An 18,312-nucleotide genomic window follows, 5' to 3' on the forward strand; every position below is an offset into this window, starting at 1 on the left:
TTTTTCCTTGGCCTCTAGGGAGTTGGCACACAAATCCACAAATCCGTGCAGTTGGAGGTAAAAACACTTTTCGGCCAGTTATAGCGCCACCATGAGACTGAGTTGAAAATGTTAACGTGGCATTTCTTCCTCGGCCTAGTGGGAATGTGCGTGCGCAATTTCACGGAAATCAGACGATGTGTTCATGATTTGCAGCATTTTGTTTGAAACTGAGCACTCCTGCAAACTTTGGAAGCCAATCTTAGCCAATCAGGATGGAGTCTGAGAAATCTGAAAGACCCGTTTCGTTGAATGGCTCTAGAGAGACTGTGTACCAATTTGCGTGATGTTTGGACAAAATCTGTAGGTGTACTGTCCAAAAACTTGTTTTGCACAAAGCGGCCTCCTGGTGGCGCTATAACAGGCCGTTCTGGAATTTTTGGGGCAGAGGTTCATCGTTGGCATCCAGGGAGTGCGTGTGCAAAATTTGGCATCGACCGGGTTAACGGTGCCGGAGATTAGCTATTCACAGACGGACGGACACACGGACGGACGGACACACGGAGTGCAAAACATACTCTCTCCCCATGCCTTCGGCCTGGTGGAGACAATAAGTAACTATATATTTTTTACTGCGCACCATGTTATCAGTGAAAATGGAAAGCAGTTTGGGCTAGTTGGTTTATCTAGCCTGTCAGCTGCAGGAAATACATCTGGGGCCATGGCTCATTCACAATGTGTTAAATAAGGTACCGGTAGGCTTTTATTGATTACAACCATTTGTTCTATCAGCACCCATATACTCTATGATCAGCACCTTACAGCTTAAAAGCTCAGCACTGTTACGCTTTAGAAAGAGTAGACCACAAGGCTACAGACTCACAGCCCCACCCAGTGGGCAGTCGGTGTCACTGCATTCAAATGTAACTGGGTTTGAACTAGTTTCTTTTGCACTTTTAGAGTTATAGAATGTTTTTCAGACTCAATACCTTGTGCTCCGTTTTGTGCTTTGAAAATCTCTCACGACATAAACAGATAAATTATATACTTTTCCCACCAATGTGTGTATGTGTGTGTATAAATACTTTTATAATTAGGGCTATATTATTAATTATATTTACTTATTTATATGCTTGGATACATACATGCATCCTACATGTTTGCTGTAGCTTCAACTTACAGGTCTGTAACTCTGAGATATGGAACAAATTGAACCTTTCAGGTCCATTCGCGTTAACCCATTTTGGGCGGGAACCCCTTTGTGTTTTAAACATTGTTATAATTTAGCCATTGAAAAATAGCAGATCTACAAGCTCATATCGCGCCACCGAGTGGCGCGCTATGAGCTTGTAGGTCTGCTATTTTTGAAAAATCGTGAAAATATTTATTTCAGAAAACTGGATGAAGATTTTTTTTAAATTTTGAGGTCAGACCTAAATGAGTTAAAGTAACATTGAGGACTTTACGGTAGATAGAGGCTGTCCCACAGATAATGAAAACAGTGTCACTGTGTCAGCAAAGGAAGAGAAAACCACACGGAAAACAGTAGCTTTAAGTCATCAAAAAACATTTTATTTAATTATAAAACAAAAAAGGAAATCATCTCCATTTATACCCCCGTCCACTGACAGACTTAATGATTACTTTGTCACATCCACCCCCCCCAAAAAACCCCTCTCTCACAGACACACACACATACGCGACAGTAACCAGCTACATACATTAGGCGCAGATTGACAATAATGCCGATTCATGACGAGGAGGGGGGGGGGGGGGGGGGGGGGGGCATTTGGTGGCGCTTAGCCTCCAGTGTTAGCCTGTATGCTAGGAGGAGGCTTTTGCTTCAGGGCCTCTCGAAGCATCCTGTACAAATCTTTACACGTTTAAACTTTAAACACGCCCTCTCTCTCTCTCTCTCTCTGCGTCACGTCTTCACAGTTATGCAATACGCAGGGATGTGAGTGACACCGTATCTGAGATTTTAAAAAACAAAACAAAAAAGGCTCATTCAAAACTAACAGGAATTTTAAGAGGGAAGGACAGTTATTTACAAATTAAACGTCTCCTTTTCACCAAGCAACCAATCACATCCCTGAGTACAGAGTAGGCCAAGCCTCTCTCTCTCTCTCTCTCTCTCTCTGCGGGCAGAACCCGGAAAAGCGGCGTCATTATTTTGTTAACTCATTTTGGGCGGGAACCCCTTTTGGTGTTTTAAACATTGTTATAATTTAGCTATTGAAAAATAGCAGATCTACAAGCTCATAGCGCGCCACCGAGTGGCGCGCTATGAGCTTGTAGGTCTGCTATTTTTGAAAAATCATGAAAACATTTATTTCAGAAAACTGGAGGATTTAGAAGATTTTTTTATTTTATTTTGAGGTAAAGGCCCCGGGTCTCTAACCGTTACGAAGACGATTCAGTTTGGTAGTCCGCTTCCAGGTCGCTCTGGGGCCAAGCTCTGGTCTGAAGGTTTTCCTCCAAAACGTATGATAACTTGATTTAAGTGAAATGTTTATCAGTTAGCTAACAGATGACTGCTAAACATGTCTAAGTGCTAGATTTAAAAGCTACGCGTAACAGGTTTCCGTTTTGGAGACGGTCAAACATCCAGTTTGTTAGAACCGACGACGGTCTTTTAGCTCAGCGTAGCAGCGTTGACGCCTTTAACGTATGCTCCGTCGCACCCCAAAAAACCCTACAGAATTTACGTAAAACAAGCCGGACTTACAAGTTTGTACGTTTTTTTTTTTAGAAAATAGGTTTCTGATAATGGCTTGTATTTTCGGGACATTTTTGCACAACAGAACATAGGTTGGAGGTTTTTGCTATTGTTGGGGACGTTTTTTACCCCCCCAGAAACTATAGCTTGTAGGTTTGGGACTATTCCGCGACGAAGCAGGAAACAACAAGCTTTAGTTCGCAGCAGGGGCTGCTGCAGCCACAGCAGTATCGTTCCCCTCAGGCTCCAAAGAGGAAGGGGGGGCCTCTTTGTCCTTCTTACCGCTCCCCTCGGGCTCGGACCCTTCCTCTTTGTCCTTGTGCTTCTTGCTCTTCTTCTCCTTCTTGGCTTTGCGTTTGTGTTCGCGGTGCTCCTCGGCGGCGGCGGCGGTGGTGGCGTCGTCTTCGCCGCCGCCCTCCTGGCCGGTGGTGGAGCTGCGTCGGTGCTTGTGCTTGTGTTTCTTGTGCTTGTGCTTCTTGTGTTCCTTGTGGTCTTTGTGTTCCTTGTGTTCCTTCTTCTTCTTCTTTTTCTTCTTCTCCGCGGTCGCCGTTGCCTCCGTCGTCTAGAGTTTGGGACCATATGAGAATAAATCATGTCACGATTATATGGTGATCAAAATAGTTCATAATATTATCAATATAATCAAAATGTGCTTAACCCATTCTGGGCGGGAACCCCTTTTTGGTGTTTAAAGCATTATAGTATACTTAAAAAATAGCAGATCTACAAGCTCGTAGCGCGGCACCTTGTGCCGCGCTACGAGCTTGTAGGTCTGCTATTTTCTTTTCAATCCTGAAAATGTGGTGCAAATCTTTGAATATATATTCTTTCAGAGCGAACGTTTTTAACTCAAAACCTTGCTTCTGGGGAGGTCCCTGGAACCACATATTTTCAGATGGGGGTCGGCAGCCAATTTCATAACATTTCTGGGGGTCGTCGACATGAAATAATTTGAGCACCACTGACATAGAAACATTGTTTTTTTTTTCCAGAAAACCATCATGATTTAGAAGACATTTTGTAGAATCGAGCTCGGGTCTAAATGGGTAAAAACTCTTAAACTGCCACTTTTGTTTAACAAAAAGTGCCGAACATCGGTGAATAGTTCAACGCAAGCCACACTTGTTTTTTTTGCCCCGCTTCCCTCAGGCAGGAGATGGCGTTCCGTATAGGACTATGAAGGCCCGACATTCAAACAGCTTTTCCCCCACGGGTATATCCGGCTCCTCAATGCTGCTGGTTGTCCCTCCCCTGACCCCCCCCCCCCCTCTATCCTCCCTCCTCCCCCCCCCCCCACACACTCAGAGTGAATATGGACTGACGTGTGCTGTCTTGAGTCTGACCCGAACACTTTAGATGTATTCACGATTCATTGCACCGTGTTGTTTTTGCAACATGTCTTGTCCTGTTTTTTGCACTTGTCCTAATGTTGTAACTGCACTCTGCTGTCCCACCAAAACCAATTTCCTAACATGTTTACATGTCGTGGCAATAAAAAGGCTTCTGATTCTGAACGCCACAGACAGCGCCGTCGTTTCCAGGAAAAGAGCGTGCCAAAAGGCCACGACTAAAACAAGAAGATGTATCACCTAGCCATAGACTATACCTTACATAACCATGATCGATGAACAACCTTAGCCATACATTATACCTTACATCAGTGGGGTCTGGGGACCCCCAGGGGTCCTTGAGAGTTCCAGGGGGTCCCCAGCTGAATGATAGTTTGGAACCAGTTATGGGTCTGTAACTCTGAGAGTGTACACATGGAACCAAATGGACCCGTTACGGTCCATTTGGTTCCATGTGTACACTCAGAGATAAATTAACATTGATTTTACAGTATAAATTAGGGTCCCTGAGATAGAAATGTAATTAAATGGGAGTCCAAAGCCTATGCAATGTAAAACTGGGGGGGTCCTTAAAATTAAAAACGGGTTGAGAATCACTGCTAGAGCCGTAACAATCTTCTCTCAAGTCCCTGGCATATCTCTTCAAATGGGGGGGGGGGGGGGGGGTCCATGACATGAAAACGTTTGGGGAACCAGTGCCTTTTACATAACGACCATCGTCACACACACACACATCCCTACCGTGGCGGTCGCCGCGGCGACGGCGGTGTTGGCCGAGCCGCCGCTGGGGGCGGGGCTGCGGGAGGAGGCGGAGCCGCTGTGGCTGCGAGAGGCGGAGCTCTTGGGAGAGCTGCCGCGCCCCCCGCCGCCGCCCGCCTCCGAGCCCTCGCCCTCGCTGTAGTCGGGCACGAAGGCCGCCTCGTCCGTCTCGCGGCCCAGGTCCGACGAGAGCCGCGACCTCCTGGGCTCCGCGGCCGCCGTTCCACCCAGGGGGGCTCCTCCTCCTCGCGCCTCCTCTCGCGCCTCCTTCGCTGCGCCTCCTCCTCTACCGTCGTCTTTTCCTCCCCTAGCCTCGTCCCTTGCTCCTAGAGAGAAAGAGATAAGAGTTAGATAAGATGGAGAGACCTCCAGGGATAGCACATGTACAAGCTCACAAGCAATGAGACATGTGAGCTTTTTTATGATACCTTGTAAAATGGGAAAATTCTACATAATGATTATTTTTTACTTTTGGTACGTTTGATGGCAATACTTTTGCACTTTTTTTTTCCTATATTTTTTATCCCACGATTTTGCAACCCATTTCTTTCACCCAGTGTCAATTATCTAATGTAATCCTGGGTGCTACACTTCCTCTGCCAACCTGGGGGGGGGGGAGCGGACTGACCTCATGCTTCCTTCTATGCATGAGGAGTCCAAGCTGCCGGGGGAATTTCCCCGGCTGGACGTAGCACGTGGAAGGAACACGTTATCCCGACTAGTTCCTTTCCCCTCCATCAGGCGCCCCGGCTGGCCAGGGGGAGGTAGTTTTAGAGACCAGGATTACTGCATGTTTTTTGTGAGGGTACCTACCCTAGGGGTAGGGGTAGGCTCGTAGCGCGCCACCGAGTGGCGCGCTACAAGCTTGTAGGTCTGCTATTTTTAGAAAAATCGTGAAAATATTTATTTCAGGAAACTGGAGGATTTAGAATTTTTTTCATTTTGAGGTCAGGCTTAAATGGGTTAACACTTTTCCCCACCAACCAACTGCACTCAACCAATAACCAACCTCTTCCTCCTTCATCCCTGGCTCCGCCCCTCCCGTCCTCGGCCGCTCCTCCTCCTCCTCCTCCTCTCGCTCCTCTCGTCCTATTGGCCGCTCTGGAGGAAGAGGGGTTGTTGACTCCTCCCTCTTTTGACCCTCTGCCTCCTCCTCCTCCCGCTGCTCCTCTCTTCTCCAGCGCCGCCGATGCTCCTCCCCTCTTCTCCGCCTCGCTCCTGGCGGCTTTGGGGTCCATCGGCAGGGCGGCGGCGGCGGGGGGGACCCCCAGGCGGCTCCTGACGGGGTGGTGGGGGGGAGGAGGGGGGAGAGTAGGAGGGGGGAGAGAGGAGGAGGAGGAAGGAGGAGGTGGCGGCGAGGCCTCCAGTCCGTTCTCCTGGGCCTCGTCTTCGTCGTCGCGCTCCCACTTGGAGCGAGGCGGCGGCTGGATGAGGGGCTCCTCGGGCCTGGGGGGGGACGGGGAGGGGGTGGGGCTGCGTTCGGGAGAGGCCGCCGTGGGGGGCGGGGCGGCTTTGGAACCACCGGCGACCCTCTGGTGGGCTCCGGAGTCCTTCCTGGAGTCGTTGTCGGCAGGACGAGCGCTGGAAAAAAACAAAAGACAGAAGTTAATGCAGATGTTTAACCCATTTAGACCCGAGGACGATTCTACAAATGTCTTCTACATCCTGACAGTTTTCTGAAAAAGCTATGTTTCTGTCATAGTCGTTCTTCGATTTTTCAAAAATAGCTGACCTACAAGCTCGTAGCGCGCCACTCGGTGGCGCGCTACGAGCTTGTAGATCTGCTATTTTTCAATAGCTAAAGCATATCATAATGCTAACACCAAAAGGGGTTCCCGCCCAAAATGGGTTAACCCATTTAGACCCGAGGACGATTCTACAAATGTCTTCGGAATCCTGACAGTTTTCTGAAAAACCTCCGTTTCTATGTCAGTGGTGCTCAATATTTCATGACAAGGACCCCCAGAAACTATATGTATTTGGCCGCCGACCAACATCTGAAAAAATATGTTGTTCCAGGAATCCCTCAGAAGCAAAGATTTGAGTTAAAAACGCTCTGAAAGAATATATATTCAAAGATTTGCGCCACATTTTCACGATTTCTCAAAAATAGCAGATCTACAAGCTCGTAGCGCGGCACTCGGTGCCGCGATACAAGCTTGTAGATCTGCTATTTTTCAATAGCTAAAGTAGAACATAAACACCAAAAGGGGTTCCCACCCCAAATGGGTTAACAATAATTTAACTCTTGAGAGCGTGAAATGAAAACGCATACGGGTCCATTTGGTTTCATTTTACACTTTCGAGATCTATAAGGGCCACATTTGGTTACGAACTCTGCATCGTGGGGTTAGGGTTAGGGTACCCACCACCTGGAACCCCCCGTCAAGGACCACTGGTTGAAGACCGCTGACGTAGATCACCACTGGGGGGTAATTCATGTACTGACCTGCTAGAGGGCGCCGTTTGACGGATCAGAGCTTTACGGCTGATCTTTGACCTTCTCTTCCCTCCGGAATCCTCAGCGTCCTTCACTGCTGACACACACACACACACACACACACACACACACCACGGGACAATTAACACTTATTATACAACAGGTCGTTTCGAGGAAGCAATCCGATTGGTTGAAACAGCCTTCTAGCCGTGGTTCAAACGAGCACCACTCCACGCCTAATCAAAACAAAGAATTCAGCTGCTCTGTTTTCCCAGAGCGCTAGCAAACTCGGTGGCTAGGCTAGCTAGTTTCTTGGAACATTTGTGGTCGTAGTGACTACATCCGTCATTAAAAAAATATATGTTTTTTTCAGCGATTTTCTTAGTTTTTAAGGGTAACTGTTGTATAATTGCAATATTACACTCGAGGGTGTGGTTTAACGTGATTATCGCCACTTCAGTGGTGCTTGCGGAACTCGACTATACGTCTCGTTCCTGACCGCATCACTGTCGTGGCAATAATCACGTTAAACCACACCCTCTCAGCTGGAGACGTCGTTTACCTTTCGCCAGGAAATATTTTAACACATTTTGATTCTAAAAATGTCTTCTACATCCTGATAGTTTTCTGGAAAAAGCTATGTTTCTATGTCAGTCGTTCTTAGATTTTTCAAAAATAGCAGACCTACAAGCTCGTAGCGTGCCACTCGGTGGCGCGCTATGAGCTTGTAGATCTGCTATTTTTCAATAGCTAAAGCACAACATAATGCTAACACCAAAAGGGGTTCCCGCCCAAAATGGGTTAACACATTTTTAAAACAGAAATATATCACCACCACAGACTCAAGTATACAGAATAGAAAAGGTGAGAGAGGGAGATGGAAGACAGAAAAGAGCGAGAGAGAGAATACGACAGAGGAACAATGGTTGGTTGATTACTAGTGAAGGACAGTTCATTAAGGCTCCATTCAGTCTAATTACCCGCTTCTCTGTGAGGCTTCTCTCCCGAGACCACCGTCCTCTCTGGCCTGTCCTTATGCAACCCCCTGAGAGACACACACACACACACACACACACACAAACTTTAAATACTGTCCTTATACAAACCCTAACCTTGCCTCACCAGGCTTTCCACCACCTCGGAGGAAAGCCTGGTCTCTGTTTCAAAAGTCTGTATGATCCTGTCGGGAGCGGATGATATCGTTACGTCATGTTGTAGTATTGTTTTGTAGTCGACAGGCAGGAACAACAGGCGGCAACTTCCTTTTCCCTCAAACCGATTTTTCCAAACCATAATTTTTTGAAAAAAAAACTAAAAACAAACATGATATGCCCTGCAGTCACCATGCTGCACCTGTGATGTTCCTTTTTACTGACACCAAGTTTAAAATAAGAATTGAGCGCACAGAATATCAATACGAAGCCACTGAAAAACACCTTATTATTTCAATGGTAGTGGATGTCCAACCACGAAACGGCAACCAATGGGTGGCGAAGAGGGGCAGAACCACGGGCAGGGATTTGACAAAAGGGTGAATTGCTCAAGGGCACTTCAGACACCAACTCTGGGGCAGCGCCGGGATCAAACCGGGCCACTTGACCCCTCCTGCTGCCGTCTATCAGGTAGGAGACTCAAAGAGACGCCCGAAAGACTCCTACTGAGCATCCAGCCGATCATCACAGCTCAGGAATGTGACAAACGGTGTTGTTTTTGGCAGCACATTTTGATTTTAGTTTTAGTCGTTAGTCTCTTGAATGGTTTTCACTTAGTTTTAGTCACATTTTAGTCAACTGGAATGTTTTGGCGTTTTAGTTGACTAAATCTACAGTTGATTTAGTCGACTAAAATTAATTTTGTTGGGCCTTGATGGCGTCATGACTGATTTTACACTTGCTAAAAATAGCCGATCTACAAGCTCACAACGCGCCGCGCTACGACGTGTTGTGAGCTTGTAGATCTGATATTTTCAGCATGCAACCAAGTGTAAAATGACGTATACTGGATCTCTTGTCCACTAGTCCCCTCCTAACATTTTAGTCTAGTTTGTATTTGTTGACAAAATTGTCAGTATATTTAGTCTTAGTTTTAGTCATCGTAGCTTAGTTTTGTAGTTCGTCAGTGAAAAAAGGTAGTCGACGGACATTTTGTGTCATAGTTTGTCGACGCAAACAACACTGCTCCTGAGGCCGATCATCACAGCTCAGGAATGTGTGACAAATGTGACCAAAAGATTTCAAGGCTTCACAGGGCGTTTGAAATTGATAAGAGAAGAGTCTGTCCCTCTGTAAGGGGTCTGGGGGTGTGTCCCTTCTCTGAGGACGGAGAAGGGAGAGGAGTTTAGAGACCCACCTGTCCTGCCGGGGTCTGTCCCTCTCCGAGGAGCCCTCGGAGCCTCCCCGTGCTCCTCTGTCCTTGGAGGAGGAGGTGCTGCTTTTCTCCTGCGCGTCCCCTGGTCTCCTGGCGATGGCGCTGCGCTCCGCGATGGTCATCTTATCCAGAGACACAGACCTGCAGGCACATTTTCACTCATCATGCATTGCTCTACAAATAAATGCATTTGGCATTACAAAAAAATTAAATCAATTAGTAACGCCCAGCGCTCAGGACGGAGATTGATCAACAGGACGGAGATTATTGATATCAAAACCGATCGCATCGCTCCCACAGGCTGGGAACGGCGTCTGTTGCGGAAAATGCCCCCATTTTAGCAGACGAGATCGAAAATCTTAAAACGTTAATAAGTAACTCTTGATCTAAATCATTCCGTCTAATTCTAAGAAAAGATTATGTGTTAGACGGCCCAACGCGGTCCCGTCGCTAGTAGCGTTAGATTTAATCATTAAAGTGTTTTGAGTTCATTAGAGTGTTTTGGCTACATCTAGCTACTTCAGCCACATCCGGTCAGTCGCTACATGTGTTTTAAGCATTATGTTATACTTTAGCTATTGAAAAATAGCAGATCTACAAGCTCGTAGCTTGTATTTTTCACTCCTGCCATTTTTTTAATCCCTGGATCCCTGGAATGGCATATTTTCAGATGGGGTTCTGCGGCCAAATACAGATCTTTTTGGGGGTCCTTGACCGTAATGTTTGAGAACATGAGGTTTTTCAGAAAACTGTCAGGATTTTGAAGACATTTGTAGAATCGGCCTCAGGTCTAAATGGGTTTAAGGAACATTAACCCATTTTGGGCGGGAACCCCTTTTGGTTGTTTTAAGCATTATGTTATACTTTAGCTATTGAAAAATAGCAGATCTACAAGCTCGTAAAAATGCGGCACAAATCTTTGAATATATATTCTTTCAGAGGGAACGTTTTTTTTTTTCATTTCGACGTCAAATCCTAAAGGATCCCCTCCAGACCAGGCCCTACTGTACTGTACCTCCCAGCTGCTCCCGCGGCCGTAGACGACGACGACGTGGTGGAGCTCTTCCTCTCCGTGCGCACCGACCTCTCCCCGTCTCCGTCCCTCTCCACGGTCACCGCCACCCTCTCCTGCCCCCTGTCCCTGCAGTCCCTCTCTCGGTCTCTGTCCAGCCTGTTGTCCCTCTCTCGGTCCCGGTCCCGGTTGTCCTGCCTGTCTCGGTCTCGGTTGTTGTCCCGGCTCTCTCCCATGAGGGCTCTGTCCCGGGAGTCCGGAGAGCGCTCTCGCCTCCTCTCGGCCGAGGACGAGGAGGTGCTGTTGGAGGTGGATCTGTCCGGGGCGGAGGAGGAGGACGACGAGGTGGGAGGAGCGTCCATGCTGCCTTTCCGACCCAGATCTCGGTTCAGCTTGATTCTCCTCTGGGCGAGCGGCTTCACCTGAAAAACGTAGAGGAAATATTATATTTAGGCATGTGGTACGACATGTGGACATATTATATTTAGACATGTGGTACGACATGTGGACATATTATATTTAGGCATGTGGTACGACATGTGGACATATTATATTTAGACATGTGGACATATTATATTTAGGCATGTGGTACGACATGTGGACATATTATATTTAGACATGAGGTACGACATGTGGACATATTATATTTAGGCATGTGGTACGACATGTGGACATATTATATTACTGCATGTGGTACGACATGTGGACATATTATATTTAGGCATGTGGTACGACATGTGGACATATTATATTACTGCATGTGGTACGACATGTGGACATATTATATTACTGCATGTGGTACGACATGTGGACATATTATATTACTGCATGTGGTACGACATGTGGACATATTATATTTAGGCATGTGGTACGACATGTGGACATATTATATTTAGACATGAGGTACGACATGTGGACATATTATATTTAGGCATGTGGTACGACATGTGGACATATTATATTTAGGCATGAGGTACGACATGTGGACATATTATATTTAGGCATGAGGTACGACATGAGGACATATTATATTTAGGCATGAGGTACGACATGTGGACATATTATATTTAGGCATGTGGTACGACATGTGGACATATTATATTAACCCATTTTGGGCAGGAACTCCTTTTGCCGTTTTAAACATTATGTTATAATTTAGCTATTAAAAAATAGCTAGTGGTTAACTTGCCCACTCACTATTATTGTAGTTTGTACACTAAAGCCCAAGGCAAACGTCCGCGTGTGTCCCCACCCCCGTCCACAATCAATTCTCTGTGGAGGCTTTTAAAAGCACACACACACGCACACACACCCCTTTTAAAAGCCTGTCTGACTAACTGGTGCGCACGCGCACACACACAAACTCCTTTTAAAAGCCTGTCTGACTAACTGGTGCGCACGCGCACACACACTCCTTTTAAAAGCCTGTCTGACTAACTGGTGCGCACGCGCACACACACTCCTTTTAAAAGCCTGTCTGGTGGGGTTGTTGCACTGAGAGCTGACTCACACACACACACACACACACACACACACACACACACACACACACACACACACCTGCAGGTCCATCAGGGGTCTGATGTTGCCTCGCTCCGCGTCTCCTCGGCTCCCAGGGATCGGCAGGAGAGCCGGTCTTTCCGACGACGCCGCAGAGGAGGAGGAGGCGGCGGCGGTGGGAGGCGGCGGGACCCTCTGGATCTGAGGGGGCGGTGGGGCAGCCAGGTGTGGTGGTGGGGGGGCGTGGTGGTGGTCCCCCGGAGGACCCTCGACCCTCCTCATCTTGGCGGGGGGCGGCTGGCCTCCTCCTCCTCCCAGCATGGAGGAGCCACCACCGCCACCACCACCACCTCGCCCCTCCTCGCCGAGCCTCCCCCCACCCCTCCTCTTGTCGTTGGGCGAGGGGGGCCGCGGGTGGTGGTGCGGGTGGTGGTGGATGAGGGGGAACGGGAGGAGACCCCCCCCGCCGCCGCCGCCTTCCCTCAGTCCCATGGGCGGCGGACCGCCCCCGGGGGGCAGGAGGTGGTCGCCTCCGCCACCGCGCCTGCCCCCCGGGGGGGGTCCTCCTCCTCCGCCCAGGTTGGGGTGAGGCGGGTGCTGCTGCTGGTGAGGGTGGGGGTGATGCGAGTGGGGGTGAGGAGGGAGGTGCGAGTGCGGGTGGAGGTGGGGGTGGAGGTGCGGGTGGTACGGGAGGAACTGGCCGCGGGACGGAGGGTGGTCGGGGGTCTTGAGCAGGGCGGCCCTCACGGGGGGCAGTTTGGGCTTGCTGCTGCTGCTGCTGGGGGGCGGTCCCTCGTCAGCGCCGCCGCCCCCCCTCGACGAGGAGGTGGTCTTTGAGGTCCGTGAGGAGGAGGTGGGGATGGTCTTTTAGGAGAACAGAACAGAAAAACGGGTTATAGGACAATACAACGATGGCGGGCAAACTAAATAAATGGGTTCAGAGATATATTGCAATGTCTGTGTTCAACCGTGTTTGTGTTCAACCGTGTTTGTGTGTGACTATGAGCACCAGTACCAATGAGTACCAAAAGTGGCGCTGTTGTGCCAGAAACAGAGAGATAGTGCCTGCTAATATGAGAGAGAGAGAGGGGGGGGTGGATTTGCACCACTCAGTTCACACGGGTGTGATTTTTTCCTCGATATTTATGCATTTACTTTTACTTTTCCATGTCCATGACTGACTGACGTTATCTGGCTGCATTGAAGTGTATGATTGAACTTGTCATGGTCTATATCACTCTATATTGTTTAGATTTGTTTTATAAAATGTTCTAGAATAATAAAAGCAAAGTGACTTGGGCTCGTAATAAATCACAATGTCGAAACCGAATCGCAATGTATTCAAAGAATCGCAATATAAATCGACATCGGCGTCCTAGGTGTCGATATCGAATCCGGAACCGAATCCCTACCGAGTTGTGGGATCCGAACGCAATTCTCCGACGGAGCGTCGGTCCAACATGCGGTAACAGCGGTCGGAACACGGCGCTGCTCCCGTGCTGGCGGTGACGGTCAGGTTAGGGACAGAGGTATAGGTCGTCGGTCTAACGACCAATGAGATCACTCACCTTGGAGGACGAGGACGAGGAGGACGAAGGCTCCTTCCTCTTGGGGGCGGGGCCTCCGTCCGTGGTGGTGGTGGCGCTCTTCTTCTTCACCTTGTCAACCTTGACCTTCGCCCCGTCCGCCTTGGCCTTCACCTTGACCTTTTGACCCTTGTCCTTCTTGCTCTTGTCGTTGGCCGAGGGCTTGGCGGCCGACCTGAGCGGAGGAGGAGAAAAAAGGGTTATGGTTAACACATTCGAGTGCCATGGAACTCTAGCCCATTCTGGATGGGAACCCCTTTTGGTGTTTTAACTAAGCATTATGCTATACTTTGGCTATTGAAAAATAGCAGATCTACAAGCTCATAGCGTGCCACCGAGTGGCGCGCTATGAGCTTGTAGGTCTGCTATTTTTGAAAAATCGTGAAAACGTTTTTTTTTATTTCGACGTCAGGCCTAAATGGGCGAGACATCTGAAACCAGTCGAATTTTCGTGAAAATCAAAGCGAAGAAAAAACTAGGAAATCCGAATTAAATCCAAACTAAATTAGAAGAACTAAAACTACACAAATGAAAATCGAAACTGTTGGAATAATGTGTTCCTTCCACGCGCCAACCGGCTCATGCATTGGAGGAAGCATGAGGTCAGTGCGTTGCTCTCCCCAGGTTGGTGGAGGGAGTGTAAGCGCCCAGGATTACATTAGATAATTGACACAGGTGTGAAAAAAAAAAAAAAAAAGGGTTACAAAACTATTATAATAACCTGGCCGAGGAGGAGGGCTTTCTGGGGCCGGAGGTGGTCTTGGTGGGCGGAGCCTTGGAGGAGGAGGAGTTGTTGTTGTTGGAGGAAAGGGGTGGGGGCGTGTTTCCCAGGTGGTCTTCCATTGGCTCGTCCCGTACGGGCGTGGCGTCTCCTTGTTCCGGAGCTCCGCCCTCAGAGTGCTTCCTCTTCAGCTTCTTGGTCTTCAGGGTCTTGGAGGCAGAGCTCTTGGAGGAAGAGGAGGGGTTAGTGGGGGGAGGCGGGTGGGTGTGGGGCGGGGGACCGCCCCCTCCTCCACCACCTCCTCTGGGCTCCTCCGCTCCCCGTCCGCCCCGCCCTCTGCTGCGAGCCTGCAGGAATCAAAGAACACAATTGCCGTTAAAACACTTTGACTGCCTAACACGAGTTAATTGACTGTAGAACAGCTTCCCTCCCGTTCACGAGTTACGTTTTCATCGTTTAATCCATGTTTTTAATACGTTTTAACTAAGTCATACGGGCTTTTCCACCGGGCAGAGTGGGATAGGTGATGCGTTTTGATGACGTGCAAAGGGTTATGGGAAATTGACTCCCAATGTATTACAATGGCAGCGGTCGTGCGGTTCCTCCTCCGCTCTGTTGTGATGTACACACGTCCTAGCGCATTTTTATTGATATCAAAATGTTTTTTTTTTTTTTTTTTTGGCCTCTCCTTCTGCACCATACTCCTTGCTTTCGCGCGTGCGCGTTGTCGTTCACTTCCCTGCTTACCGTTCACAAAGAAAGGCTCGGCGCGCGTAATCTAAGGAGCTCTCCGTGGTTTTGACCAGATGGATATACTAAAGCTCTTCATCATTTCTGACTTCAACATGCCTCTCGTTCAAAATATGAAGCGAGCCATCATCGGCGACTTTATCGTAATCTGAGCGAGGTAAGCGAGCATAAATATGTCTCCCGGTTGTTGTCCGGAAAGGAAGGGGGGGGGGGGGGGGTTACAGAGTAAAAGTGGCCATATCTTCCCGGCACCCTGAGCTTCTATTTTGAAAGAATTCCCGGCGCTGATTGTGTTTTAACCCCTTTTGGGCGTGAACCCCTTTTGGTGTTTTAAAGCATTATGTTATGCTTTAGCTATTGAAAAATAGCAGATCTACAAGCTCATAGCACGGCACCAAGTGCCGCGCTATGAACTTGTAGGTCTGCTATTTTTGAAAAATCGTGAAAATGTGCCTCAAATCTTTGAATATATATTATTACAGAGTGAACATTTTAACTCAAATCTTTGCTTCTGGGGGAGGTCGCTGGAACAACATATTTTCAGATGGGGGGGGTCGGAGGCATATTCCATATAAGTTTTGGGGTCCTTGACATGAAACATTGAGCACCACTGATACAGAAACACAAGGTTTTTCAGAAAACTGATTTTTTTAATTTCGACGTCAGGCCTAAAGGGGTTAATGTGGGTTTTCATGACAAGCAACGATCGAGTCGGGCGCAGTGGCTCTTCAAAGGGGTTTAGTGAAAACAGGTTGACAAGGTGGTGTCGACAGCGCCTACCTGTGGCGGGGAGGAGGGGGGGTAGTCTCGGGGCGGGGGCGAGCCGCCCAGCCTGTCTCGGTCTCGCTCTCTCTCCCGGCTGCTCCGCTCTCTATCCCGGCTGCCCCCGCGCGTCCTGCTGCTGCCTCTGTGGGGGTGCAGCGGAGGTGCATGCTGGGAGTCGTAGTCCTTGTAGTACTTGTTGTACCACTCCCTGTACTCTCTCTCCCACTGCCGGTAGCTGTCTCTCTCCCAGTCCTCCCCGTCCTGACCTTGACCTTTGGGATTGAATGGCTCTCTGGAGGAAGGGAGGAAGGGAGGGAGGGGGGTTAGACAGTTTCATCCAATCAGGAGAGAGAGATCACATTCAGCAGCCAATCAGGAGAGAAATAACATTCATCAGCTTCAATGTTTAAAACCCATTCAGACCTTTTAACCACTTTAACCATTATTTTAAACTTTAGCTGTTGAAAAATAGCAGACCTACAAGCTCGTAGTGTGGCACCGAGTGCCGCGCAATGAGTTTGTAGGTCTGCTATTTTTGAAAGTCCATTCATCTGTAGTCATTAGGTCAATAAGTAGGAGCCAGGCCTACCTGGGAGGGGGTTTGCGCCCCCCAGCCCCACCAGGACTGCGGGCCCTGAAGCCCCCCGGGGGGGAGCGGTCCCGGGAGCGCGACCCCGAGCGGTACGAGGGTCCTCGATCTCCTCCCCCGTCGTCCCAACCTCCACCGCCGCCGCCTCCTCCTCCTCCTCCTCCTCCTGAAACACCACAATACCATCATTTATTGGCAACTAAGCATTATGTTAAACTTTAGCTATTGAAAAATAGCAGATCTACAAGCTCATAGCGTGCCACCGAGTGGCGCGCGCTAGGCCTGCTTGTAGGCCTGCTTGTAGGCCTGCTATTTTCGAAAAATGTGGCACAAATCTTTGAATATATATTCTTTCAGAGCGAACGTTTTTTTTTTTTTACGTCAGGCCTAAATGGGTCATATATTCTGCATCTGAGCCACGGACCACCATTTGATGACATTTAGCCTCTCAGACCCAAAGCTAAAGAATATGTCCACTATATCCTTGCTGTGTTGATGTTGGTACCATTAGGAGAGATAACGGGCAAACGTTGGTCAAAATAACTATTCTATTCTATTCTGCTATTTTTGAAAAATCGTGAAAATGTGGCTAAAATGTTTGCAAAAAAACCATTTAGCTCAAATCTTTGCTTCTGGGGAGGTCCCTGGAACAACATATTTTCAGATGGGGGTCGGCAGCCAAATACAGATAATTCTGGGGGTCCTTGACATGAAATAGTTTGAGAACCACTGACATAGAAACCTGAGGTTTTTCAGAAAACTGTCATGATTTATAAGCCATTTTGAATTATCTGTAATTCCTACCTCCTCGGTAGACGGGAGGGGAGCGGGACGGCGACCTCCGGTACCCGTAGGAGCGGGAGCGGGAACGCGAGCGAGTGCGGGTGCGCCCGTAGCGCCGGAAGGGTGAGCGGCCGTACGAGCGGCCGCGCGACCGCGACCTGGAGCGCGAGCGGCTGGGCGAGTAGGAGTAAGACCTGGAGCGGGACCTGGAGTACGGAGAGCGGCTGAACGGAGAGCGACTGTAAGACCTGGACCTGGGAACAAATCACCACACAATGGAGTGGATTAGGTTCCTATAGGTTGAAAAAACGGCTTCACAAAGTGCTTCACAATACATACTATATACGAAAACAGGGAAGGATTTAAGGCAATTTAAACAAAAAAATGAAAATGATATAAAATTTGATTTTTAAAAAGTGAGTTAGTGAGGAGTCAGGAGAACATATCTCCTGATGATGATTGTGCAATGGACAGACGGCATTACTGCACTAAGAAACAGCACTGCAAAGACAAGAAAAAAGAAAAGAACAAATACAACGTATTGAACGTTGGTGGTGATGGTGTGTGTGTGTGTGTGTGCTTGCATGCGTGCGTGCGTGCGTGCGAGCGTGTGTGCGCGACTGTGCGTGCGTGCTACCTAGAGTAGGACCGTCTCCTCCTCTTCGGAGCGTTCCTGTACTTCATCAGCTCTTTATGGAAGTCTTTGGTGAACTCATCCAGCTTGGAGGTTACCCTGGCAACACACAGACACACAATTAACAGTTTGGAGGTTACCCTGGCAACACACAGACATACAATTAACGGCAGACTAGACACACCAAACGGACCGACATGCGGAAACAACGGTCGGACGTGCGCTGCTCCGTGCTTGCGGTTAGGGTTATGGTTTGAGGTAGGTTGTCAAGTCTAATGACAGTCGGACCAATAGTATGTCTAAACTAAAGCCTGTGCCCTCAACGGTTGCTTAACCCATTTTGGGTGGGAACAACTTTG

The 18,312-nt window shown here is 48.6% G+C and overlaps 1 protein-coding gene across 1 annotated transcript in view; it reads right to left on the minus strand.

The window, feature by feature from the left end:
- Positions 1 to 1,957: 1,957 nt before the first annotated feature.
- LOC306922244 (uncharacterized protein) overlaps positions 1,958 to 18,312 on the minus strand; it is a 38,332-nt gene continuing 21,977 nt past the window's right edge. Inside the window, exons 16-29 of the mRNA XM_079499673.1 lie at positions 17,957 to 18,052; positions 17,341 to 17,573; positions 16,537 to 16,693; positions 15,963 to 16,239; positions 14,433 to 14,779; positions 13,694 to 13,886; positions 12,186 to 12,989; positions 10,629 to 11,047; positions 9,596 to 9,754; positions 8,227 to 8,291; positions 7,256 to 7,340; positions 5,816 to 6,387; positions 4,789 to 5,132; positions 1,958 to 3,260 (exon numbers count right to left, since the gene is read on the minus strand). Of these exons, the coding sequence (XP_079355799.1) occupies positions 2,892 to 3,260; positions 4,789 to 5,132; positions 5,816 to 6,387; positions 7,256 to 7,340; positions 8,227 to 8,291; positions 9,596 to 9,754; positions 10,629 to 11,047; positions 12,186 to 12,989; positions 13,694 to 13,886; positions 14,433 to 14,779; positions 15,963 to 16,239; positions 16,537 to 16,693; positions 17,341 to 17,573; positions 17,957 to 18,052 (4,120 nt within the window). The 3' untranslated portion in view covers positions 1,958 to 2,891. The remainder of the gene's footprint in view (positions 3,261 to 4,788; positions 5,133 to 5,815; positions 6,388 to 7,255; positions 7,341 to 8,226; positions 8,292 to 9,595; positions 9,755 to 10,628; positions 11,048 to 12,185; positions 12,990 to 13,693; positions 13,887 to 14,432; positions 14,780 to 15,962; positions 16,240 to 16,536; positions 16,694 to 17,340; positions 17,574 to 17,956; positions 18,053 to 18,312) is intronic.

Source organism: Electrona antarctica (assembly GCF_951216825.1).
Source record: "Electrona antarctica genome assembly, chromosome: 4".
Taxonomy (NCBI): Eukaryota; Metazoa; Chordata; class Actinopteri; order Myctophiformes; family Myctophidae; genus Electrona; species Electrona antarctica.